This window comes from Thamnophis elegans, chromosome 10 (assembly GCF_009769535.1).
Source record: "Thamnophis elegans isolate rThaEle1 chromosome 10, rThaEle1.pri, whole genome shotgun sequence".
NCBI lineage: Eukaryota > Metazoa > Chordata > Lepidosauria > Squamata > Colubridae > Thamnophis > Thamnophis elegans.
The window spans coordinates 66,538,969-66,566,152 of NC_045550.1; the positions used below are offsets into that span (position 1 = coordinate 66,538,969).

General features: G+C 43.9%; 1 protein-coding gene across 1 annotated transcript in view; it reads right to left on the reverse strand.

The window, feature by feature from the left end:
* Positions 1-26,244, reverse strand: part of LOC116513739 (cytochrome P450 2J6-like) — a 39,715-nt gene extending 13,471 nt beyond the window's left edge. Inside the window, exons 1-5 of the mRNA XM_032224922.1 lie at positions 26,002-26,244; positions 20,745-20,918; positions 3,255-3,417; positions 1,230-1,379; positions 55-215 (exon numbers count right to left, since the gene is read on the reverse strand). Of these exons, the coding sequence (XP_032080813.1) occupies positions 55-215; positions 1,230-1,379; positions 3,255-3,417; positions 20,745-20,918; positions 26,002-26,244 (891 nt within the window). The remainder of the gene's footprint in view (positions 1-54; positions 216-1,229; positions 1,380-3,254; positions 3,418-20,744; positions 20,919-26,001) is intronic.
* Between the last annotated feature and the right edge of the window lie 940 nt (positions 26,245-27,184).

Consider the following 27,184-nt stretch of genomic DNA (forward strand, 5'->3'; position numbering starts at 1 on the left):
TGATTCTAAGGCAGTAAGAGGAGAGAGAAGCTTTCATTTGCTTTATTTGCTTACCATTTCTCCAAAAGTGCCTCTGCATTTTGTAATGTTGCTGATGTGTTCAACAAGATTTTGGAACATGTCATCCACTTTGAGAACAGGCTCTCCAAAAACTGCCGTGTGGATCATTTGGGTGGCTGAATGCATGATCAGTAGGGAAGGATCCAGTGGTTGTCCTATACCCAGAAATTAACAATCTGTTACAAACACAACAAAGCTGGTAGAAGGAAAAATAATATTCTGTAAAGCAAATTGCTTGCCATTGCTAAGTAAAGAAACCGTGAACTGGTCAGCCACAGAAAGGCTGCCTGCCAGCTGCCGCCTTATGCAGAGGTGGTGCAATGAATTTGCCATGAACTCTGGTGAGAGTGAATGGGAATGGGGGATACTTGGGGGGGAAATGAAAGTAACCGCCCTATGTCCTCAAGATGCTGCTTCAAGGTCACCCGGATGGGAGAAGAAGGCAGCTGCATACCAACCTACGTTTGAATTGACCATTCTGAAAACATCTTGCCTGAACCTGATTGGTTATGCAGCCATGGTAGGCAGTTCTGGGAGGAAAAAAATTGAACTTGGGGATTTTGGCATGCAATTCTAGGTACTGCCTATGCTTGACTACAATCAGGGGTAGGCTGCTGGGGGTTCGCATGAATTCTAGCTAGGATTCTGCCCAGTTCGTCAAAACCCCAAATGCCACCCCTGGCTGGCTCCACCCACCCACCCACCCCTCCCCTCCCCGCCCCTTCTACCCCTCCCAGGAGTCTCCACACAGCCCATTCACCATGCAAAGTAAGTGCAGGGCCAGTGCGGAGGCTCGGGGAGGGTGAAAAACGGGCATACTGGAGGTTCCGGAAGTCTGGAAATAGTCCATTTCCAGCCTCCGGAGCCTGGGGGAAGCAGTTTTCGCTCTCCCGGAGGCTCAAAGAAAGTCTCCAAAGCCTGGGGAGGGCAAAAATGCCCCCCCCCACCATGGTGCAGGAGGTTGACTAGGTCACACTTACCATGGCCATGGCCACCCAGCAATGGGGCAGCAAACCCGTTGCTGGAACTTTTGAAGCCCACCCCTGACTACAATAGACTTCTAACAAAACTGTATCTTTCCCAATGAATGGAGCCAAGGATCCTTTTTACTTAGAGGTTTAAGTTGTGGCAGGTCTGCCTCCCTAACCTTTCAGCCATCAGCTACATACCCTTGGCCTGGGCAAAAGTCTTCACCAGCCGAGTAGTCTCCTCTTGTATGTGCTCTTCCAGACTCTTTTTCATGTCTCCCAATTTCTGAAGGGTCATATTTCCAAACTGTCTCTGCTGCCTCCAAGTTTTTCCATTGGAAAACATGATGCCTACAGAAAACATGAACCATTAGGGTGCTTTATTAGAAATGTATTATTTTTTTACTAGAGACATATTCCACTTTACATTCAGGAAATTGTGGCTGTATACAACACAGGCTCTCCTTCATGTTTCCCCACAGCAACCAGCCTGTAAGGTAAGTTGGGCTGACAGTGATTGGCTCAAAATCACACAATAAGATTCAGTGGTTGAACCGTCGAGCGTAGGTGAGAACCTGAATGTCCTAGGTCCTTTCAACCGTAACATCTGATTGGATCTCAGTAATGGTGATGTCGAAAATGAGCCAGCAGTGTGCAGCAGCAACCAAAAAAGCTAATGCAATCCTGGGTTGTATAAACAGAGGCATAGAATCAAGATCACACGAAGTATTACCGCTTTACAAAACCCTAGTGAGACCACACCTGGAATACTGCAACCAATTTTGATCACCATACTACAAAAAAGATGTTGAAACTTTGGGAAAAGTTCAGAGAGGAGCAACTAAGATGATCAAAGGCCCAGATCAAAGATCCCACAGACTAGGCCTCCTCCGAATTCCATCAGCCGCCCAGTGTCGACTGGCGACTACCCGGAGGAGGGCCTTCTCTGTGGCTGCTCCGACCCTGTGGAACGAACTCCCCGTGGAGATTCGTACCCTCACCACCCTCCAGGCCTTCCGCATAGCCCTTAAAACCTGGCTGTTCCGACAGGCCTGGGGCTAAAGACTTGCAGCCCCACTCCGAATGGTATGATTATTGTGTTTTTTAGCTGTGTATGGTCTTTATGTTTTGTAATTTTGTTTGTTTTGTTCCCTTCCCTTGAATTGTGAGCCGCCCTGAGTCCCCTCAGGGAAAAGGGCGGCATACAAATAAAGTAAATTCAAATTCAAATTCAAAATTCAGAGACTAAAACATACGAATGGCTGCAGGATTTGGATTTGGCTAGTCTAAGGAATAGAAGAATGACAGCAGTATTCCAGTATTTGAGTGGCTGCCACAAAGAAGAGAGGGTCATATTATTCTACAGGAGAAAAAACAATGGTTGGAAACTAATCAAAGAGAGAAGCAACCTGGAACTAAGGAGTAACTTCTTAACAGTGAGGACAACTAACCAGTGGAACAGCTTGCCTCCAGAAATCATGGGAGCTTCATCACTAGAGGTTTTGAAGAAGAGTAGAGTAGACAGTCACTTATCTGAAATACTATAGGTTTTCCTGCTTGAGCAGGGGGCTGGGCTAGAAGACATCCAAGATCCCTTCCAGCTCTATTCCTATTCCTATTCCTATTCCTATTCCTATTCCTATTCCTATTCCTATTCCTATTCCTATTCCTATTCCTATTCCTATTCCTATTCTACTCTACTCTACTCCATTCCCTTATTCTATTCTATTCTATTCTATCGTATTTTATTCTACTCTACTCCATTCCATTCCCTTATTCTATTCTATTCTACTCTACTCTACTCTACTTCCAATTCTTCTATCCTATTCCTATTCCTATTCCTATTCTGCTCTACTCTACTCTACTCTGTTTTCTTTCTATTTTCTAGTCTATTCATTCAGCATTCTCTTCTCTTCTACTCTACTCTACTCTACTTTACTCTACTCAACTCAACTGCAAACAATTTTGGTCACCATACTACAAAAAATATTCTATTCTATTTTACAGCAAGATGTGAGACCTGGGTTCCAAAGTTTTGACCTATCCATCATCGACATCCCTATCTCCCCAAACCATTGAACCCAGCCTACCCTAATCTTTCACCAAATATAAAACATTCACATAAAGTCACGCTCTTGTTATCTTGGTGGCAATAAAAAATAAATAAAGATCTACCCCAGTATAAAGAGACCGAAAGGAGCGAGCACGTATTTTCTGTCCACTTACCTTTTCCACCTCCCAGAATTTTTGAAAAAGGAAATATTGGTCGCTCACACATTACTTCGGAATTAGTAACTAATCCAATTTTCACAGCTTTGAATCCGGTTAGCACAATCACTGGTGTGTGTCCTATCCAAAAGGTGAAGACGTTCCCGTAAGTGTCTATAAGCTGTAAATGGGGTCAAAATATCCAACAAAGTCAGGGCAGGGAAAGAGTTAAGTGTTAGGAGAAAAATAGTGTTGCATTCCAAATATCTGGGTTTATTAATTTTTTTGTTTAAAAATAATGTATTAAACTTTACAGACAAAATGAATACAAATAAACATAAAAGAATAGAGAGAAAAATAAAAAGAGCAGGACAGTAAAAATTAAAATAATGAAATACAGTAAAAGAAAAATTGAGGGGGAAAATAAGAATATAGCAAAACAATAATATAATCAGATATTAGATATAATCAGAAACCCCGTTCAGTTCGCGCCTTGCCTCTGACCCTGTTTCCCCCTCCCCCCAAGGTGTGTCATCAGCAGTGGTGGGTTTCAAAAATTTTTAGAACCTCTTCTGTAGGTGTGGCCTGCTTTGTGGGAGTGGCATGCTGGCCATGTGACCGGGTGGGAGTGGCTTGCTTTTATTAGGGCATCTGTTGGAACCTGACAGCAAGCCAGCTTTGACAAAACTAACTAAAATGACCGGGATTCCTGAGCCCGACTCTCCACCTGCTCTCTGATACTTGCGGTGTACGGAGAGAAACTCAGTCCACCATGGCAGAGGCGCGATCTCCAAATAATCACACACCCCTACCCGAGCTCCCATCACTTGGGACAATGCGTAAGCGAGCTAGGAAGACTGGAATGGATGAAGGAGTGGGAAGAGGTCAGAACCAGAGGTGGGTTCCTACCAGTTCGCATCTGTTTGGTAGAACCGGTTCGTCAAATCTACCGAACCGGTTAGAAGAGGTTCCTGGAAAGCAGGCCACACCTACAGAAGAGGTTCCAAACTTTTTTGAAACCCACCACTGGTCCTTGGATATGATTATTCTACGCTATCATGCTCATATTTATAAAACTCAGTGCCTCTGTGAAAGGGAAGGATGACTGCTGCGTTTGTGGTGCAATCAGAACATTGCGTGTGTTGAAGTTGTTTTAACGCAAACCATTTTCATTTTTTTTTTCATTTACTTTATTTGTATGCCGCCCTTTTCCCTGAGGGGACTCAGGGCGGCTCACAACTCAGGGGGAGGGAAGGACAAACAAGTTACAAACATGAAGACAATACATCATTAAAAAAGCACAACAGTCATACTATTCGAGTGGGGTTGGAGTCTTTAGCCCCAGGCCTGTCGGGACAGCCAGGATTTAAGGGCTACGTGGAAGGTCTGGAGGGTGGTGAGGGTACGAATCTCCACGGGGAGCTCGTTCCAGAGGGTCGGAGCAGCCACCGAGAAGGCTCTCCTCCGGGTAGTTGCCAGTCGACATTGGCCGGCTGATGGAATTCGGAGGAGGCCTAATCTATGGGATCTTATTGGCCTAGTGGAGGTAATTGGCAGTAGGCGGTCTCTCAAGTACCCAGATCCAATACCATGAAGGGCTTTGTAGGTAACAACTAGCACCTTGAAGCGCACCCGGAGATCAACAGGCAGCCAGTGCAGCTCGCGGAGGATAGGTGTTACGTGGGTGAAACGAGGTGCACCCACGATCGCTAGCGCAGCTGCATTCTGGACCAGCTGAAGTCGCCGAATACTCTTCAAGGGCAGCCCCATGTAGAGCACATTGCAGTATTCCAGCCTAGAGGTCACAAGGGAACGAGTGACTGTTGTGAGAGCCTCCCGGTTCAGGTAGGGACGCAACTGGTGCACCAGGCGAACCTGGGCAAATGCCCCCCCTGGTCACAGCTGACAAATGATGCTCAAAGGTCACCTGTGGGTCCAGGAGGACTCCCAAGTTGCGGACCCTATCTGAGGGGCATAGTATTTGACCCCCCCAGCCTGAGAGATGGAACACTTGGCCAATTAGTGGGAGGGAAGCACAGCAGCCACTCGGTCTTATCTGGATTGAGTACAAGCTTGTTAACCCCCATCCAGTCTCTAACAGCTTCAAGGCCCTGGCTCATCACGTCCATCGCTTCATTGAGTTGGCACGGGGCGGACAGATACAACTGCGTATTGTTAAAAGGCAACCAAAGATGCCTTTTAAAAAACAAGTTTACATCATATTCTTATGCATGCCAGTGCTGTGTGTGAGGTAATTTAAGGTGGTTCTGACAAGTGTCGTCTTCATATCTGGTCACATGGGCGGCAAGCCACTCCCATCCGGTCACATGGGCAGCAAGCCACTTCCACAAAGGAGGCCACACCCACAGAGTAGGTTCGAACAATTTTTGAAACCTACCACTGGTCAGAACCCCAAAAGCTCAACTGGGAACTCCAGGTGAATCCTGAGAGCCGGGATGGCAAATCTATACCATGCGTGCCACAGGTGGCAGGCAGAGCCCTCTCTGCAGGCATGCGAGCCATCACCCCAGCTCAGCTTCATGGCACATGCGCGTGCACCTCCCACCAACCAGCTAATTTTTGGGTCTTTGATGCACATGCGCCAGGGTGGGACGCATGCAGGAGGCACATACAAATGTGCAGGGTGGGCAAACACATGCATGGGGGGAGCACAGGGGGTGGGGCTCATGCCCCCAGGGCCCATTTTTGGTCCCAAGAGGCTGCAGGCAGGCCTATCAGGCCCAAAATGGGGTGGGGGGGTTCGGGTGCATGCACATGGGAGTGGGGGGGCAAGGGAAGGTCGCTCGCATATGCACAGGGGGATGGGGCTCATGGGGGAATGTCATGCGTGCTTTGCGTTATGGGTGCAGGCACAAAATGACATACAAAATGACATACAAAATGACAAAAAAGTTAGCCATCACTGCCTTAGAGTAATTGAGGGAGGAATTCGACCAAGCCACCCTTTATGATGAGGGGCTATTATGCCACCCAAAAGAAATGGGGAAAGAGATGGGGAGTGTAGTTGATCCCCATGAAGTGAGAAGTCCATCCAACCCTGCTTTTATTAGGGCATTGATCGGAACCCTGACACATCAGTCACACAGAAACTGTCCCTTGTGCCAATATTTTAATGATGGTTTATCTGTAGCAGAACGTCCTGTGGAATTTGGAGGAGGAGGAGGAGGAGGAAGAGGCAGGGAAGGAAAGTCTGTGTGATTTATTAGCTAATTGGTTTCATTCCCATACTGTTGTTATGGGCCAAACGATTGCATTAATTAACATAATATGATAAGATTTGGATCTGTTCTGCCAACAAGCAGTTTGTCATGCTGCAAGTACATTTTGCTTAGTTTGTCCTTTCACCTGCTTTGTTTTTGTTGCGACAAAATTGCGTGGCTGCATTCAGCACCATCTTCCTGAAGAGGTGGTGGATTTCCTGGACAACGTTGTTCCACAGTAATTTCAGGTATGACAGCTGGGCTGAGCCCAGCTCTTTCAAAATCCAGGAGCAATTTTTTTCTCCCACAGGTCAGACTAGTCTCAGTCAAATTGCCAGAGTGAAGGAAACAGCTCTAGGGCACCCAACATGGGGCCCATCAGTGGTAGGTTGCAGAAGGTACACCCCCAGTATGGGTGTACCGGAGCCTGCCTGGAGCACCGGGTACTGTTCCGGTACGGTGCTCCGGAGGGCCCATCCGCCCTCCCGAGCTCCTGACCTGTCCTTTAAAGCCTTCGGTGCTTCCGCACACGCACATGGCGCATACAGCGCCTGCGTGATGCTCCACCGAGGCTTGCGGAAGCATCACTGGTAGCTACAATGCACACATGCGCTGCATGAGATGCGCACATCCATGTGGGCAACACCAGGCCCATTCCCACCATACTGGTTGGAACAGGACCCAGAACCTACCACTGGGGCCCATCTATTGTGCCTGTCCTAAATTGTCCATCGAAATCAGGTGTGTACTATCAACAAACCTGGGAGCGGCAAGTGCCAAAGCCATTTCAGTTTGCAGAAGAAAGGCCTTCCAGATTGGTGGTTGGAGTTTGTGTGTGTGTGTGTCTGCCAAATTTCATAACAGCAATAAGATAATAATAGCTGACAGGGCTGCAGATGCCAAAACAGTAATTATACGTAAAGGTAAAACCCTTTTGTCTATTTGGGATTTGAACAGGAGCAAACTCTTGCTTCTTCAAGAATAGCCTTGGGAGGTGTCCAGTTTCTGATGAAAACTCCATTTGCCAAAGCATTCATCACAAAAGCAGTTTGCAAAATATTAGAGGTGCGGTCGGGAGATCTGTTGATAAATGTCAGGATTGCAAAAGAGGCTAACCTTGGTCGAGCAAACAGGTTCCACAGTGGTTGAGGACTTCACCCCTAGCTCTGTCTCTTGAAAAGTCACATCTACCATTGCCCACATCCCCAAACAGAGGGCAGCCACGTGAAGTGGAGGGAAGTGGCTGTTCCGACAGGCCTGGGGCTAAAGAACAGTGCCCCTATCTCGAATGGTATGATTGTTGCGCTTTTTAAATTATGTATTGTTTTGTGTTGTTGTCAAATTGTCTGTATCCCCCTTCCCTTGTTTGAGTTGTGAGCCGCCCTGAGTCCCCCTCGGGGGAAAAGGGCGGCATACAAATGAAATAAACATACAAATAAACAAACAAACAAGGGAAGGGAAGGGAAGAAGAAAGTGGTGAGGAAAAGGCTAGGAATCCCTTACAAACTACAGCCATGTGGAGACACACACCGATGTTGATTCTGGATGTAATCTCCGCCAGAGCAAAGTTGAGGTCAACTCAACTGAAGCAAGGAGGGAGGTCTGGTTGGAAGCCTTAAATGTTTTGCCAATACAAGTGATGATGAAGGAAAAATACATTAGCATAACAAGCTATACTTAGTTAATTCCTATGGCTTAGGACAGTGGTCCCCAGCCTCCCCAGCTTGGCGGCCCAGCACAGATGGGAGCATGGGAGAGGCAGGTGCACACACATGCGCACAGCTCCATTTGTGTGAGCAGCGGGAATGGAGCTTCGAATGGAGGGCGCTCGCACGCATAGCTCCAGTCATGAGAGTGGAGGGCACTTGTACTAACGCGCAAAGCTCCAGTCATGTGATTGGACCTCCACGCACGAGCGCAAGCACCCTCCACCAACATGAGTAAAGCTTTGTACATGTATGCTTCAATGCTTTTTTTTTAACGACCAATTTGGGCACGCTCCTGCACGTGCATGGACGCAACACTTCTGTGCATGCACAGAAGCGTCCGGGTGGGTGGAGCCTCCCATCGCCGCTACTACCGGTTTGCCCAATAAGGCTCGAACCAGCAGCAAACCACCTCTGGTATGTTTGCCTATCACTTGTGTGAGTGGAGCTTCACATGTGCGTGGGCTTGCCCATCACTCATGCGACCCGGTTTCTAACAGGCTGCAGCCTGGTAGTGGGCCGCCATCCCAAGGTTGGGAATCTCTGGCTTAGAATTTTTCTGGACAGACTATTTGATTACAAGTAGTTCTCAACTTACAACCCTTCGGTTACATTCAAAGTTAAAACAGCAATGAAAAAAGTGAATTATGACCATTTTCCAGACTAACTGTGGTTACAGCAGGTCACGTGACCAAAATTCGGATGCTTGGCAATGGCTCATCGTTATGACGGTTGCAATGAACTGGGTCATGTGGTCACCTTTTGAAATCTTCTGACAAACAAAATCACAGGGGAAGCCAGATTTACTAAACAACCATGTTGATAACTTAACAACTGCAGTGATGTTCTTAACAACTGTGGCAAAAAAAGGTTATAAGGGGGCGGGGGGGACTCACTTTACAATTGTCTTGTTTTGCAACAGAAATTTTGGGCTCAACTAGGGTAGCAAGTCAAGGACTGCCTGTACTTTCTGCACCCTGTGAGCCCACAGATGAACTAATTCAATGACCGGGTTGAGTGTGCTGCCTGAGGGCTGTCAATTTTGCAATCATGGAAGATCTGATCCGCCTTCAATTTTCTACAAAAGCATAAAGAACTGTGGATGGATTGCTTCCTCCCATCTATGCTATCTTCGGTCTTTCATCTCTCAGCCATACATTTATTTAAGGAATGATAGGCAACTCAGAATAATGAAAAGAACACTTTTGTGTGTGTGTGTTGGCAACATGTAATGTTATCTATTTCTGCAAATACAAAAAAACTTGTGGGATCAATCAAGAATAAAATATAACATAAACTTCCCACACACACACACACACATTTCTATTCAGCATCTCACACCACACATCTTTCTCAATGCTCATTTTCCCCACTGTGGATTGTCTATGTGTCAGCCCTTTAAGGTCAGCCATGTCCTCAGAAAAACTATTGGATCTCATTTTTATTGACACACATTAGTGGTGATCACAGAAAAAGATGTGTGAGGTCTACTTCACAGACAAAAGCCTGGAAAAGCATCAGGCCCTAGTGGACAACCATTTAAATATGAGCCAGCCGTGTGCAGCAGCTGCCAAAAAAGCCAACACAGTTTCTAGGCTGCATCAACAGAGGGATAGAATCAAGATCACGTGAAGTGTTAATACCACTTTATAAAGCCTTGGTAAGGCCACACTTGGAATACGGCATCCGGTTTTGGTCGCCACGATGTAGAAAAGATGTGGAGACTCTAGAAAGACTGCAGAGAAGAGCAACAAAGATAATTAGGGGACTGGAGACTAAAACATATGAAGAACGGTTGCAGGAACTGGGTATGTCTAGTTTAATGAAAAGAAGGATTAGGGGAGACATGATAGCAGTCTTCCAATATCTCAGGGGTTGCCACAAAGAAGAGGGAGTCAAACTATTCTCCAAGGCACCTGAGGGTAGAACAAGAAACAATGGGTGGAAACTAATCAAGGAGAGAAGCAACTTAGAACTGAGGAGAAATTTCCTGACAGTTAGAACAATGAATCAGTGGAACATAAGTTGCCTCCAGAAGTTGTGAATGCCCCAACACTGGAAGTCTTTAAGAAGATGTTGGATAGCCATTTGTCTGAAAAGGTATAGGGTTTCCTGCCTAGGGAGGGGGTTGGACTAGAAGACCTCCAAGGTCCCTTCCAACTCTGCTATTGTATTGTATTGTATTAAGGTAACTCCTTGAAAGTTTGTGCTGACCAATTGACCCCCATTTTCACCCTCAAAAAATCACTACAGATGTGTTATGTGCTATACTTGCTTCCAGAAGTTGTGAATACTCCAACACTGGAAGTTTTTAACAAGAGATAGGACAAACATTTGTCTGAATTGGTATATAGGGCTGTGATGGCAAACCTATGGCATGTGTGCCAGAGATGGCAAACAGAGCCCTCTCTGTGGGTACATGCGACGTCACCAGCTGCTCTTCTGGGCTCTGTTGCACGCATGCACACCACACAGCTGGTCCAGCAAACATGTGTACCAGTCAGCTGCTCTATTCTGGGTTCTGGCACACACATGCGTGCCAGCCAGCTGGTCTTCTCACAATGGAACTCGGAAGAGCAGCTGGCTGCCAAGCACATGCGCACTGCCAGCTGCTCTCTTCAGGTTCCAGTGCTCTGGCGCACGTATGCGCTCCGGTTTTGGCACTTGGTCCCAAATAGGTTAACCATCACTGGTATAGGGTTTCCTGCCTGACTACTAGTCTACTCTAGTCTATTTTCTCTTCTCTTCTCTTCTCTTCTCTTCTCTTCTCTTCTCTTCTATTCTATTCTATTCTATTCTATTCTATTCTATTCTAGCTTCAAGCGCTCCACTATCATCCCTTAGTTTACTCAAAAAGTGAACTCTACTCATGCGGAGGAAGCCTAAAAAGCCATTACCTTGGTTTTAAAAAGATCTAGAAAGCTGGAAGAATTTGCAACTGTCACTAACAGGATGCATAGCTACGATTAAAATGAATATAGTGCCGAGAATCTTATTTTTATTTCAAGTAGCTCCAATACAACCAGGCAAAGCATTTTTTCAGAAATTAAATAAACTGAAGAAATTCATATGGCAGGGGAAAAAAGCCAAGGAACAAATTAAAACTATTACAGGACAGCAAGGAAAAAGGAAATTGAGCACTCCCAGATTGGGAAATATACTTTCAGGCAGCAATACTAACATGGCTCAAAGAGTGGATCGAGTTGAAAAATAAGAGAACTCTGGCATTAGAATGGCGCAATCTCCATGTAGGATGGCACGCATTCATTTAGGATGAAAAAAACAAAACATACAAATATTTCCAAAGACCTTTAATTAGGAATGTGCTCCTAAAAATTTGGCAAAGAATAAAAAAAAACCAACTACACTAAAATTCCAATGTGGCTATCTACAATAGAAGCAATGAAACACCCAAATTTTATAGATATTGATAAAATAATAAGATATAAAGATTTCATAAATGACATGGGGAATTTGAAAACCACTCAAGATTTAAAAGATCAAGGTGCAATCATAGATTGGTTTACATATATGCAAACCCAATCTAGATAGAATAGTGATATTAAAACACACAAATTACAGTTGGAACAAAATGAATTTTATAAAATACTACAAACCACGGAGAAAAAAATGATTGGGAAAATATGCACATTTTTGTTGAGATATAAAATGGAAGAGGAAGTTGTCAAGGAAACGATGATAAGCTGGGTAAAAAGCGTCCGGTACAATATTGAACTGGAAAAATGGAAACAATTTTGGGAAATAAATTTGAAATTGACCTTGTCTGCGGCATACAAGGAAAACCAGTACAAAATGTTCTATAGATGGCACTTGCTGCCCACGACGCTCGTGAAGAAGGGGGGGGGAAAGCAGAGAGAAAAAGAGGAGTGGGTAATAATACATTCTGGATTAGTGCGCTTGAAATTGTAATTTTATTTATTTCAAAATGACCGGTTTAGTTCAATGCAATAGCTGTCTTGCACCTGTCCTTCACAGTACTCTTCAAATTTGGATACTGTCCCCTTTGTAAACAAATTACTAGTCTACATAGACAGATTACCTATCTAGAATCTCTAAACTCTGCTCTCCAAGCAGAAATTAGGGGTCCAATTTGGCCATTCCACTCTACAGAGATGCCACGCTATCAGCTCCCCATCGCAAAGATCTCACAGGAGAAGAGCAGTCTGACAACCGTGGGATCTGGCAGGGTGAGAGCTGTGAACCATAAACACAAAGCTTTTGCTGTGACCCAGCATAACAGATATAGCGCCCTAATGGAGACACTAAAGAGACAGGTCAAGGTAGTTGTGATAATGATGACTCAAATAAGCAGGGGATCGTGGTCCAAAATGAAGAACTTACTTCAGAAAGGTGAAATAGGGAACCAGGTATCACACATAAGTCGCACAAGAAGAGCAAGGTATGCAAAAAGAGAAATCACCTTCTGGTTGGTGATTCAATCATAAGGGATGTAAATTTAGGAAAGGATATGGAGGTTTTAAAAGAGGTCAAGTGTCTGCCAGGTGCTACTGCCAGCAGAGGCAAGAGGCGTATTCTTAAGATAGTGAAGAATGCAAGTAAGGACTGTGATGTTGATGCTATTATACATCCTGGCACAAATGATCTGTCCCAAAAAGATGTACTTTCTGTGAAGAATGATTTCCAGAGCTTGGGGTATGAACTTAGTAGTATAAGTTGTAGGCTTATCTTTTCAGAGGTTTTACCAGTATATAAGGAACAAAAATGGAAGGGCCAGTGTGTAATGAGTTTAATGTGTGGCTAAAGGAGTGGTGTAAAAGGGAAGGCTTTGGTTTTATTAGTCATGATGCCTGCAGCTGGTCCAATGAAAAACTGTGCAAAAGAGATGGTTTGCACCCATCCAAGAAAGGGACTGAGTTACTTGGCATTAAATTCACAGATTTTCTGGATACACATTTAAACTGAACAGAGGGGGCAGAGAATTAATTGATACAGAACATTTCTGTCCCCAGCAATCTAAAATTCATAAGGTTATCAGTGCATGTAACACAGATGTTTGTGCAGGTAAGATTATCACTCCCACTGTCAAGCAAAACCAATCATTTAATAGTGAGTGCCATACCATGTGCATGAATCATACAAGTGGCAAGAAAATAGGGGCAATCAGGCATAACACAGGTTATGTAGACAGTAAACACAGGCTCAATCAAAATGGACTCAAATACACCAATCCACAGAGTATGAGGAATAAACAGGGCGAATTAGAAATTCAAGTAAAAGTGGGGAGATACAATATTGTTGCCATTACAGAAACTTAGTGGGATGAAACCGACAAATGGAACATACAGCTAGAAGGATTTAGATTATTTAAAAAAAATAGACTAAATAAAAGAGGAGGTGGAGTTGCACTATATATAAAAAATAATTAGCTCTCTACAGAAATAGAGCACAACAATGATGAGAACTATCTTGAATGCATTTGAGTCAATATTAAAGGTTGGGGGGAAATGACATTGCCGTAGATCTATACTACAGGCCACCCAACCATTTTGAAATTTTGAAAAATGAGATTACAAAAGCCCAGTCTAGCACAATACCAATGAAGAAGAAAAATAACAGCTCCCAAAAGAAACTAGCAAGGCTGCATAAAGAATTCTCTGACAAATTGAAAGACAAAAAAGATAAGTATAAAAAGTGGAAAGGGGGAGGGACATAACTAAGGCAGAATATCAGCAAATAGCCCAAGCATGTAAAGATGAAATGAGGAAAGCTAAGCCTCACAATGAAGAAAGACTTGCCACAAAAGTAAAAAATAACAAAAAAAAGCTTCTTCCAACATGTTAAAAACAAGAAAAAGGTTAAGGAAACAATTGGTCTATTGCAGGGGTGGGTTTCTCGCCCCGTTCCAACCGGTTCGGTTGGAACGGGGCCGGCAGCGTCCTCGTGCACGCGCGCAGCGCACACATGCGTACTAGCGTCTGTGCGATGCTCCAGCTGCTCCTGGAGGATCGCGCAGGCACTGTATGCATCCTGCGCATGCGTGGAAGCGCAGAACTCGTCAAAACCGGGTAAGGAACACGGGCGGGCGGGTGGGCCCTTCGCCATTCCCAGAAGTTACTTACTTCCGGGTTCGCCAACCAACCGGTTCGTGGGGACTGCCGTGAACCGGTTGAAACCCACCCCTGGTCCATTGCTGGGAGAAAGTGGCAAGAAGGTGACAAGCAACAGGGAGAAAGCAGAACTATTTAACTCATGTTTTGCATTTGTCTTTACACAAAGGGATAAAACAGTCCAACCTATCAAAAACAGCATCACAAAAATCAGATTAGGAACACAAGTTGAAATAGGGAAGAAAATGGTAAGTGAGCACCTGTCTACCCTAGACCAGTGTTTTTCAACCACTGTGCCGCGGCACACTAGTGTGCCGTGACATAGTGTAAGGTGTGCCGTGGGAAAAACCCCCGCCGGGTGTTTTTGCCTCGGGACATCTCTGTGTCCACTGTTCCCTCTAAGGGAAACACCGTGCAGCCGTTTCAAACTGCGCGCAGTGATTTCTGCCACAGGCTCCCGAAGCTGAGGGGAATAGCTGCTGCTGCCTCCTCCTCCTCCAACAGCACTGCCGGATTTGCCGCCAACGCTGCAGCCGAGGTGAAGCCTCCAAAGCTCCCGCAGGCGCCCCCGCCCATGGCACCGGCGGCGCCTCCCCCTCTGCTCGGAGCACCTCAGCTGGGCTCTGGGTTACCCCTGCCGCCGCCTCCACCTCCGCGGTTTTTCAGAAGCCATGAGGCCTTTTTCCCTGCTCCCCCCCCCTCCGCCGCCTTCCTACTAGCTCCCGCGGCCAAATGGCTCCTCAAAAGCACGGCGGAGGAGGAAGGGGGAGGGATAACACGGGGGCCAGCTCAGGTGCTCTGCGTGGAGGCTAAGTCAAGGACTGGCTGTATTGCAGAGGAGCTGGGGGCAACCCAAGGATTTCACGGTGCTACGAGGAGGAGAGCGAGCCTCTGAGCAGCTGCGGGGAGCCTGCCTGGCCAGGAGCGACCTTCGGCTGGACGGAGGGGCGAGGGCTGCCTGGAGAAACAGCGAGGGCCCTTTTGAGCTAGTGAGCAGGAACGTTTGTGGAGCACACCGGTTGTGTGTGGAGGCTCCACGCAGAGCACCTGAGCTGGCCCCCGTGTTATCCCTCCCCCTTCCTCCTCCACCGTGCTTTTGAGGAGCCATTTGGCCGCGGGAGCTAGTAGGAAGGCGGCGGAGGGGGGGGAGCAGGGAAAAAGGCCTCATGGCTTTTGAAAAACCGCGGAGGTGGAGGCGGCGGCAAGGGTAACCCAGAGCCCAGCTGAGGTGCTCCGAGCGGAGGGGGAGGCACCGCCACCGCTGCCATGGGCGGGGGCGCCTGCGGGAGCTTTGGAGGCTTCACATCGGCTGCAGCGCTGGGCAGCAAATATGTTGTTGCTGTTGGAGGAGGAGGAGGCGGCAGCAGCTATTCTAGTGGCGGCAGGGGCTCGTTGGCATCTTCAGCGGCAGCCCTGCCCCCTCTAACCGAAGATAGAGCAGATCCACGCAGATGACGTTGCTGCAACATGACTGGAGGAGGAATTCTGGGAGTTGAAGTCCACAAGGCTTAAAGCTGTCAGGTTTGAAGACCCCTGGGATTTTTTTTCCTAAAGGGTGTGCAAAGGTCTTGTAACTTGACAGCTTTAAGACTTGCATGCTTCAATGCCAGAGTTCCTGAGCCAACATGACTGGAGGAGGAATTCTGGGAGTTGAAGTCCACAAGGCTTAAAGCTGTCAGGTTTGAAAACCCTTGGGATTTTTTTTTCTAAAGGGTTAGGGGTGAAAAGGTCTTGTAACTTGACAGCTTTAAGACTTGCATGTTTCAATGCCAGAGTTTCTGAGCCAACATTTTGGTTGCTAAGCAGGACCGTTGTTAAGTGATACTGATATTATATAACACTTTTAATTAAGCGGGTACCTTGAATAAACATAACTTTGAGTTTCAAATAATACTGATTTCGTTGTTGTTTTAGGTGACATCTGTGAAAAAAATTCAGGTGCTCAGGCATGAAAATATGCCGCTCAAACACTATACTTTTCTGCTCACACTGAAAAAAAATTAGAGGGAACATTGTCTGTGTCCCGAAAGTTGCTTTCGGGACACAGGGATGCCTCTATTAAGTCCCTGCGGCCCCGCGTTTACTTTAAAAACACGGGGACAGCTGGGAGGTAGCGCATGCAGGGACGTCACTGACGTCCCATGCGTGCGCCCATAGCAACAATCGCGGAGGATTCAAGAGAATTACTTTATATATAGTCAATATAGGCACAGAGTTAATTTTTTTTAACATTTTCTAATGGTGGTGTGCCTCGTGATTTTTTTCATGAAAAAAGTGTGCCTTTGCACAAAAAAGGTTGAAAAACACTGATCTAGACAAGAAGCAGGAGTCTGTAATCTCCTGTCTCCACTAAAGTACCAATCAGTCACAACCATGCTTAATTTCCGATCTGAGATAAGGTCAGCTAAATACCGCCACCTGCTGAGAATAAAGGATGCTGATTATAATAAATTAAAGTCTCCTTCCAGTTTCATGCTGCAGTAAGATTTCCTCTTTTTGAAATGTCCTTATGCTAACAATTAATGTGAATAAACTAAATTTCTGTTCATATATAGCAACACCTGGAATAAAAAAATACTCAATATAGTGGTACCATTGGGTTTTTAAGTAAGTTCATTTTTAATTATTTATCCCACACATTCATAGGGGTTGGAGATGAATTTCATGCATGACAACACTACTACAACACTTTCTAGCTGGTCAATAATATTCTCATTTAAATAATAATATAAAAATAAAAATTGGTTTTAAAAGAAAAAATGCAAAAGATCTATGCTTATGTTGAATATTTCTTTGCAATCATTATCCAGAAAGATAATGGATATTTTTTTCAATTTTTTAAACAAAACTTATACATTTTACAAAATATTGGAATTATTCTTGTAAGCTATATTGACAGTTGTTCAATCATGAAAATAAAACCATTGGGCTAACTAAAAATATTGGCCTTCAAAGATAAGAAAGTCCAGTTGCCTCCTGGGGAAAAACCCTAGATGAGTTCAAATCACCAGGACCGGATGGATTACACCTCAGGGTTCTGAAGGAACTGGCAGATGAGATCTCAGAACCACTGAACTATATCTTTCATAGATCCTAGAGCACTGGGGAACTACCAGAGGACTGGAAAAGAGCTAATGTGGTTTCCCATCTTCAAAAAAGGGAAAAAAAACAGATCCAGGAAACCACAGACCTATAAGCCTGACCTCAATACCAGGAAAGATTCTGGAAAAGATAATCAAGCAACAAATTAGTGAACACCTAGAAGCAAACAAAGTAATAGCCAAAAACCAACATGGGTTTTGTCAAAAACAGATCATGCCAGACTAATCTTATTGCATTCTTTGACAAAGTGACAAAATTAGTGGACCACAGAAATGCCGTCGATATAATTTACTTGGACTTCTGTAAGGCATTTAATAAAGTAAACCATAACCTGCTACTAGATAAAGTAGAAGAATGTGGGTTAGACAGCATCACCACCAGATGGATTTGTAACTGGCTGACCAAACGCACTCAACATGTAGTCCTCAATAGAACTGCATCTTCATGGAGGGAGGTATGCAGTGGAGTATCCCAAGGTTCTGTTTTAGGCCCAGTACTCTTCAACATCTTCATCAATGATTTAGATAAGGGAATAAATGGGGAACTCATCAAATTTGTAGATGACACCAAGCTGGCATAGCCAACACTCCAGAAGATAGGCTAAAGATACAGAAGGATCTTGACAAACTTGAACATTGGACACTATCTAATAAAATGAAATTCAATGGTGAAAAAAGTAAGGTTCTACATGTAGGCAAGAAAAATGAAATGCACAGGTACAGTATAGGTGGTATCTTGCTCAACAGTAGTAACTGTGAGAGGGATCTTGGAGTCTTAGTGGACAACCATTTGAATATGAGCCAGCCATGGGCAGCAGCTGCCAAAAAAGCCAACACAGTTCTAGGCTGCATAAACAGAGGGAGAGAATCAAGATCATGTGAAGTGTTAATACCACTTTATAAGGTCTTGGTAAGGCCACACTTGGAATACTGCATTCAGTTTTGGTCACCACAATGTACAAAAGATGTAGAGACTCTAGAAAAAGATACTTCTGGAGAATGCTGCTTTGCAGTGGTTCAGCTTTCACATTTATTTGCTCATTTGATTTCAACAAAATTAAAGGCAATGAGACAGTGGTGGGATTCATATAATTTAACAACCGGTTCTCTGCCCTAATGATTTCTTTCAACAACCAGTTCACCAAACTGCTCAGAAAGTTAACAACCGGTTCTCCCGAAGTCGTAAGAACTGGCTGAATCTCATCACTGCAATGAGTTAAGGACAGTCTTGGGTATCAAAATGCGGTACCCAGCACTGGCCCATTGGTGCCTATCAAGATCACAGTGCTTCTCTCTGGCCTCCCTATAATAGACAATTAACGCGGTAATTTTTGATCTTCCCCGTAGAGCAGTTTTGGTGAAACTTGTTTGCCACATCAGGTTGCACAGCACCCTAAGCTTGGTTGATATTAACCTTGGGTGAGATAATTTTGTGGTTTGGAGACAGGGGAGTTTGTGTTGTTGTAGTGTATTGTGTAAAATGAACAAATGGCTTAATATGCCAACCTGATCACACATTATTAATACTTCACCCATTGTGAAATGTTAATACCACTTTATAAAGCCTTGGTAAGGCCACACTTGGAATACCACATTCAGTTTTGGTCGCCATAATGTGAAAATGATGTGGAGACTCTAGAAAGCGTGCAGAGAAGAGCAACAAAGAGGATTAGGGGACTGGAGACTAAAACATATGAAGAACAGTTGCAGGAACTGGGTATGTCTAGTTTAATGAAAAGAAGGACTAGGGGAGACATGATAGCAGTGTTCCAATATCTCAGAGGTTGCCCCAAAGAAGAGGGAGTCAAACTCTTCTCCAAGGCACCTGAGTGTAGAACAAGAAGCAATGGGTGGAAACTAATCAAAGAGAGAAACCATTTAGAACCGAGGATAAATTTCCTGACAGTTAGAACAATTAATCAGTGGAACAGCTTGCCTCCAGAGGTTGTGAATGCCCCAACACTGGAAGTCTTTAAGAAGATGTTGGATAGCCATTGGTCTGAAACGGTATAGGGTTTCCTGCCTAGGCAGCGGGTTGGACTAGAAGACCTCCAAGATCCCTTCCAACTGTGCTATTGTATTGTATTGAGATGGACAAATTGACAAAGGAAATACAAGGTAAGGAGGAGTCAGAATACTATTTAATTTGGGGAAAATGGTATAAATGGCTAGAAGACAGAAACAAGAAATAGGAAATTGGGAAATGTAAAATTAAGGTATAGTAGAACAATTAGGATATAGAGATAAGATAAGGGGTAGGAAAGGTAAGTTAAGATATATTGATGTAAGAAAAGTATATATAATATAGGTAAAATGATTGTCTGATATAAATGGCTAAATATGAATAATTAAGGATTTGTACACCAAAAATAATAAGAAACAAGGTGACCACAAATGTGAAATTGGAATGTATAGGAGGGGAAACAATAACTGTAAAGATTCACCGATATTTAACTGCTATAAGATGGAACGTTTAATTCCAATGTTGTTTTAAGTTATGTGTTTGTCTTTGTTGATGTGTTTAATTGTTTAAAATAAAATGAAAATTAAAAAAATAACTTGGTTTAAACAAGGTTCAAATTGTCCCTCATTAAAAATCAAATTTGGCCCCACGTTGGGAACCACTGTTTTATACCAAAGAGACTCAAGGCAGGGCGATCTTGAGCATTTTCCTCACCCAGTTTTTCTGGACTAAGTTTGTATTTTCCTAATGGCTGCCAGATATATTTTTCAAGGTTGTCTCCATAGTCTCCCACAACAGGATGCAATACATTCCATATTCAGCAGCACAGATAAACAAACAAACAAATAAACATGCAAGATAAGGGTACAGATAAAATAGAAACAATTTTTTTCCCCCTGCAATGGTGATCCACCTAATAATGTATGATACTGAACGCTGCCCATTGAGAAAGAAGAAATAAAAGAAGATATTTTGGGAGATAGTTATTACTGTGGGCTGAAAAAAGTATTAATTAGAGCGATTCTGATTACTCTTGATTACTGCTTTGAGGTCATGATAAACAAATAGACGTATTAATGATGGGTTTACAAGCAGATGATGGACTAAAAAATAATCCTGAGTCCTGAAATGGCACCTACTCTCTCCTCCGGCCTCTTGCTATTGCAATTAATCCACAAATTCCTTTAAAACCAAAGAAGACATCCCTTCAAAAAAAAAAAAATGGGAAATTTCTCTTAAACTTTCTTCTCTGGATTTTCTTTACCACTACTCCTATAAAAGCCCTTCAACTATCTAAAAACTTGAACTATGTTCTCCCAATCACCAGAGGCAAATAGATCGATCAGACTCCAATTTTTATCATAATTAGTCCTAGTTCTTTTTGTCACCCTTGTCTAAATATACCTCCTGCCTTATTTAGGAAAATACCTTCATGAATGTATCCTGGCGGATCTTCCATCCGGTTCTCCACAGGCTTCCAAAGAGAGGGAAAGGGACAGGTCCAGGGGGGAATTTCCTTCGTGTCCAAAGAAGTATTGCGAACTGCACTAGCAGAAAGCATATTCCTGTAGCAATCAGGAACTGACTGACTTCCATCTTTAACTGATGCCCAAGCCAAAATATTGGCCTTGCTCCTTTTCTGGTTTGTGTTCGTGCAATATTTGCTTGCTTCATCTGAGGATGCCAACCGCTTATATGTGATGATTAAGCTGGCAAAACAATCATGCCGATTGGCATCCTCTCCAAAACATTAGAAACATTTACCGCATAGGAATGTGCTTTTCATCTTCTGTGTGTGATCTATACAAGGCTAATTGCAATGGATCATATGACTATTTTAAAGGAGTTTGGCAGGGATGTGGGAAATAAGGAAGCTATTAGTTCCATTTGAGTTTTTCTAACAGGTCAGTGACCATTAATTTTGAGTGGCAAGGAGTCACAGGATGCAGACATCAGCTACATTCCCAGGAACAGAACTGAACAGAATAGAATAACAGAGTTGGAAGGGACCTTGGAGGTCTTCTACTCCAACCCCCTGCTTAGGCAAGAAACCCTGCACCACTTCAGACAAATGGTTATCCAACATCTTCTTAAAAATGGTTCACCGACAAATGCGAGCTCGACAAAAGCGCGCCAACGAAACCGTGGCGAGAAAACCGCGAGGTCAAAATCACGCTGACGAATGCGCGCAGTAGTGCGCCAACAGCACGCCGACAAAAGCGCGCCTTCAACAAACAACTAATAACAACCTAATAACCCTAACCCTAATCCTAACCCTAACCCTAACCCTAACCCTGAACCTAACCCTAACCTTAACCCTTACCTAAAACTTAAATCGCGCTTTTGTGGACGCGGTTTCATCAGCGCGTTGTTGTGGGCGCGTTTATGACATCGTGGTTCTCTCGCCGCGGTTTCATCGGCACGCTATTGTCATGCGCGCATTTGTCAGGTCACGCTTAAAAACTTCCAGTGTTGGAGCATCCACAACTTCTGAAGGCAAGTTGTTCCAATGATGAATTGTTCCAACTTTCAGGAAATTTCTCCTCAATTCTAAGTTGCTTCTTTCCTTGATTAGTTTCCATCCATTGCTTCTTGTCCTACCCTCAGGTGCCTTGGAGAATAGTTTGACTCCTTCTTCTTTGTGGCAGCCCCTGAGATATTGGAAGACTGCTATCATGTCTCCCCTAGTCCTTCTTTTCATTAAACTAGACATACCCAGTTCCTGCAACTGTTCTTCTTATGTTTTAGCCTCCAGTCCCAATCCTCTTTGTTGCTCTTCTCTGCACGCTTTCTAGAGTCTCCACATCATTTTTACATTATAGCGACCAAAACTGAATGTGGTATTCAAAGTGTGGCCTTACCAAGGCTTTATAAAGTGGTATTAACATTTCACAATGGGTGAAGTATTAATAATGTGTGATCAGGTTGGCATATTAAGCCATTTGTTCATTTTACACAATACACTACACCAACACAAACTCCCCTGTCTCTAAGCCACAAAATTATCTCACCCAAGGTTAATACCAACCAAGCTTAGGGTGCTGTGCAACCTGATGTGGCAAACAAGTTTCACCAAAACTGCTCTACGGGGAAGAGCAAAAGTTACCGCGTTAATTGTCTATTATAGGGAGGCCAGAGAGAAGCACTGTGATCTTGATAGGCACCAATGGGCCAGTGCTGGGTACCGCATTTTGATACCCAAGACTGTCCTTAACTCATTGCAGTGATGAGATTCAGCCAGTTCTTACCACTTCGGGAGAACCGGTTGTTAACTTTCTGAGCAGTTTGGTGAACTGGTTGTTGGAAGGAATCATTAGGGCAGAGAACAGGTTGTTAAATTATATGAATCCCACCACTGCCTCATTGCCTTTAATTTTGTTGAGTTCAAATGAGCAAATAAATGTGAAAGCTGAACCACTGCAAAGCAGCATTCTTCAGAAGTATCTTTACTTATAGGAATGACCCTAGTTTACATATGAGAGTTTTGTATAACAGTTATTTACTTACTTACTTACTTACTTACTTACTTACTTACTTAATTACTAAATTTACCTGCCACCCATCTTGTATCCAATGACTATGGGTGACGTACAGCATAATGCACCAGTGGTTAAGGCATCAGGCTAGAAATCAGGAGGCTGTACATCTAATTTCACCTTAGCCACCAAGCTTTCTCATCCCTAAGAAGGAGGCAAAGGCAAAGCACTTCTGAAATCTTGACAAGGAAAACCACAGGAATTAGACAAGGCATTCACCCGGAGTCAGTGTAGGCAGTCCTCAATTTACAACCATGTGCTTAATGACCATTTGTTGCAATGGCAGCGAAAAATGTTTCGTAACTCACTACTTTTGCAGCATCCCCAGGGTCACGTGATCAAAATTTGGCACTTGGCAACTGGCATGTGCTTGTGACGGTTGTGTTGTCCAAGGATCATTGATCACCTTTTGTGACCTCCTGAAAGTCAGCAGAGAAGCCAGATTCACTGAACAACCGTGTTACTAAGTGGAACAAGTTAGTATCTTGCCATGATTCACTTAACAGCTGTGGCAAGAAAGGTCATAAAATGAGCCTAACTCACTTATCTACTGCCTTGCTGAGCAACAGAAATTTTGATCTCAATTGTGGTCGTAAGTTGAGAACTAACTAAGTCGAAGGCACCAAAAAAAGAAGATTCGGTATGATCTCCAGAGAAATTTGTAAAATCGAGTGGGGGGGAGGGGATGGCAGCATGGATAACTGCATTGAGCATTCAGATCACTGTCTCTTGCGAAAAGGAAAGAAAATTAGGATGCTTCTTGGAACAGAGATTATATATTTGCTTTCTGTGCTTTGTGGCAGGCAAGCCACACAACATGGCAGCCATTTTGGGACTAAGCAAGTCCCCTCCATCCTGGTAGCCATTTTGTGACTAGACAAAGTCCCTCACCATGTCAGCCATTTTGTGACTAGGCAAGTCCCTCAACCTGGCAGCCATTTTGTGACTAGGCAAGTCCCTCATCCTAGCAGCCATTTTGTGACTAGGCAAGTCCCTCACCATGTCAGCCATTTTATGATTAGGCAAGTCCCTCATCCTGGCAGCCATTTTGTGAGTAGGCAAGTCCCTCATCCTGGCAGCCATTTTGTGACTAGACAAGTCCCTGACCATGGCACCCATTTTCTCACTGGCAAACCTTTGGTTGCTTATATTTATATCCAACTTCTCCTTTAAGGGTACAAGGAGGCTTCCATGGCTATCTCCCCTTATTTTATCTTCCCAACAGCAACTCTGAGAAAGACAGTGACTGCCCTAAAATAATTCACAGGGTTTTCAATATTTAAAGGCAGCCTGGAATCTGGCTCTTTGTTCATCTGTTTTAGCTCCACAAACAGAAACCCAATATCTGAAGCACACACACACACAAAATCATAAATCAAGAGTTCTATTCTCACTCACTGGCATGTATAACCAGGCAGGTTTCAATGGCATGATAATGGGCATATTCTACTGTTGCTTCCTCCAATATATTTTCATAACTTTTTGTGCTGGCCAGCAACACGGGAATCCTCATTCTTCTCCAAAGCAGACCTTACTTGGCTTCTGAGACAAGCCAAGATTAGTCAGACGTGCCATCATCTACTTGGCCACAGAAGCAATGGATTCCCCATCAGGAATATTAAGAATGGCCAATTAAAGGCCACAGCAGGGCAAGAGAAGAGACAGCAGAGGTTTCGCAAAGGTAGGAAACTAATCAAAGCTTGGAGACTATGGTACTAGAAGAATATTTTATTATTTTATTTTATGTATTACTTTATTTTATTATTCTGTTCTATCTTATCTTTTTATTTTGTTTATTTGTATCCGGCCTTTATTATTTTCACGAACAACGCTGGGCTGACAACGCATTCAGCACATCTTCCTCCTATTTTCTCCACAACAACCCTGTGAGGCGGGCCGGGCGGAGAGAGAGAAAAAGGGCCAGCCCAAAGCCACCCAGTTGGCTTTCAACAAATGGACCTGAACCACTTATAAGACAAAATAAAAACAGCAGTTCTTTGTTTGGGAAGCAAACACGCACACACCAGAGAATGAAATGTTTTGGGGAATATTAAAAGAGGCAAAATATTAATATTTTCCCCAAAGGAGAAATGGAGAAACATGTTAACAAAGGCAGGAAGCAGCCCCTACCTTCTTGCCATGGGAAAACAGCCTCAGGTAGAAGTCTCTCGGTTCTTTAGAGATGGATAATTTGTACCCATTAAGATAGCTGGGCCATCCTACTCATAAACAAAACACCTTCAGTCATGGCTCCCACAGAAGGCTTCAGCTGACGAGATTAAAATCTACATTCTCCACCCAGCTCCAAGGACAGACATGACCTCCCCGGCCATAAGAGGAGTCAGGCAACAATAATTAGAACACCGGACAAAGTTCATTTCAATATGTGTGTGTGTGTGTGTTTATTTGTGCTGATAAATAAATAAAGGGAGACTAGTATAGATCTATTTCAAGCTATTTAGCTCTCACCAGCTAGCCATACCCTTACTGGGATTCGAACCTGTGCTGTATTGCATCTTAGGCAAACGTCTTAGCCATTAAGCCACAGGTCTCCTCCTTATCAGCTGAAGCCAGGGAAGAAGGTATATATTTAGAGTCACAACCCCTGGTAAGCCCCAATTATGGGAGGAAGGTAACTGCTTCCAACATCTGTCAATCGGCTCGTCACAAGAGTCCATCACGACAGAAACCCAATATTTTATCAGCACAAATAAAAAAACACAAATATAACAAAGGCAACAGTAAAAATATTATACCCACACACACACACATACATACATACACATTGATGCTAAGGAGTTAGACGTTCTACTCCCCCTCCCCACCTGAAAGGAACTCTGTTCCAACTGCCAGTTGTATTATATTAACATCCTCTGATGCTAAGGAGCTAGACATTCTACTCCCCCTCCCCACCTGAAAAGAACTCTGTTCCAACTGCCAGTTGCCTTATATTAACACCCTCTGATGCTAAGGAGTTAGACATTCTACTCCCCCTCCCCACCTGAAAAATTGGGGTATATTCTCTCAGTGAAGTGATCAGATCGCTCACAACATCAGAAAGGTTACTTGGAATAGTTATTCTTCCCTCCTCTTCCAAATGCTTGTCATCACCAATATCAAATAATGTTAGAAAACTCTTCTGCCCTCACCCTTTGAAGGTGCACATACATGTTAACTCTCAAGGACAGGACTTTGACATTAGGCCATAAGATGGATGACTTGAGACAGGCTTTGACTTCAACTTCATCTGCATATGTCCCTTGTGGCACAATAGGCAACGTCTGTTCCAAGTAACCAGCCAAAAGCACTGTAACTCCATCCATAAGATGGTTGCTGCCCGTAATGTCCTGGAGCGTCCTGTTTAGACCCTCAATACCTCCTTTGTGAGTCATGGTGCATTCATCCCACATGATAATTTTGGCTTCTCAAAGCACCTGAGCCATGTCACTCTGCTTAGAAATCTTACAAAGTATAGACTCAGAATAATTCAGGTTGAGAGGTAACTTGAAGGCAGATGTATGTATGTATATATGTACGTATAGAGAGAGACAGAGACAGAGAGTTACTGTATTTTTCAGACTATAAGATGCACACACACACACACCCAAAAAAGTGGGCAAAAATGACTGTACGTCTTATACAGCGAATATTAAACGGGGGAGGGGGTTGGGGGCGGCACCAATCAGTTGTTCTAGGCGGCAGGGATTGCCACTGCCTATTGCTGCCTATCACTGCCTCCGCCACCTGTTTGTGGCAATCGGCGGCAAATGGGTGGTGGGAGCAGCAAACCTTTAAAATCCTGTACACTTTTCCCAAAAGGTTTCCACAATTTTGGCCTCTACTGTATTATGGTCTATGGGGAATGGAACTGAAGTCATATTCCTCTGTGTGTTTTCCTATATCTTCAGTTTTTAGAATTGGGCAGACAAAAAGAACATCCATCTTGAATTTGGATCGCCACCCCTAGTTTGGGCATCTCTGAAACCACCTGCAACATTTTTGACTACAGGTAGTCCTCAATGTACAATTTGATTTATTCCTATTTTTTACTCCCCTTGTTTAATGGGTTACCCCTCATTGAACAAATCAGACAGTTTTTATGCCAAAGCTATTGTGCTTTGAAATACAATAACACAAGAAGAACAAATGTTAACAGTGAAATTTACTTTTATATTTGATATGTACATGTATATGTACATATCGTATTTTTCGGCATATAAGACGCACCTTTTCCCCCCAGAAAAGAGGGTGAAAATCTGGGTGCATCTTATACTCTAAATATTGTTGCCTGGGTCATCTGGAGAAGGGGCAGGTGAAGCAGGCACTGCACAG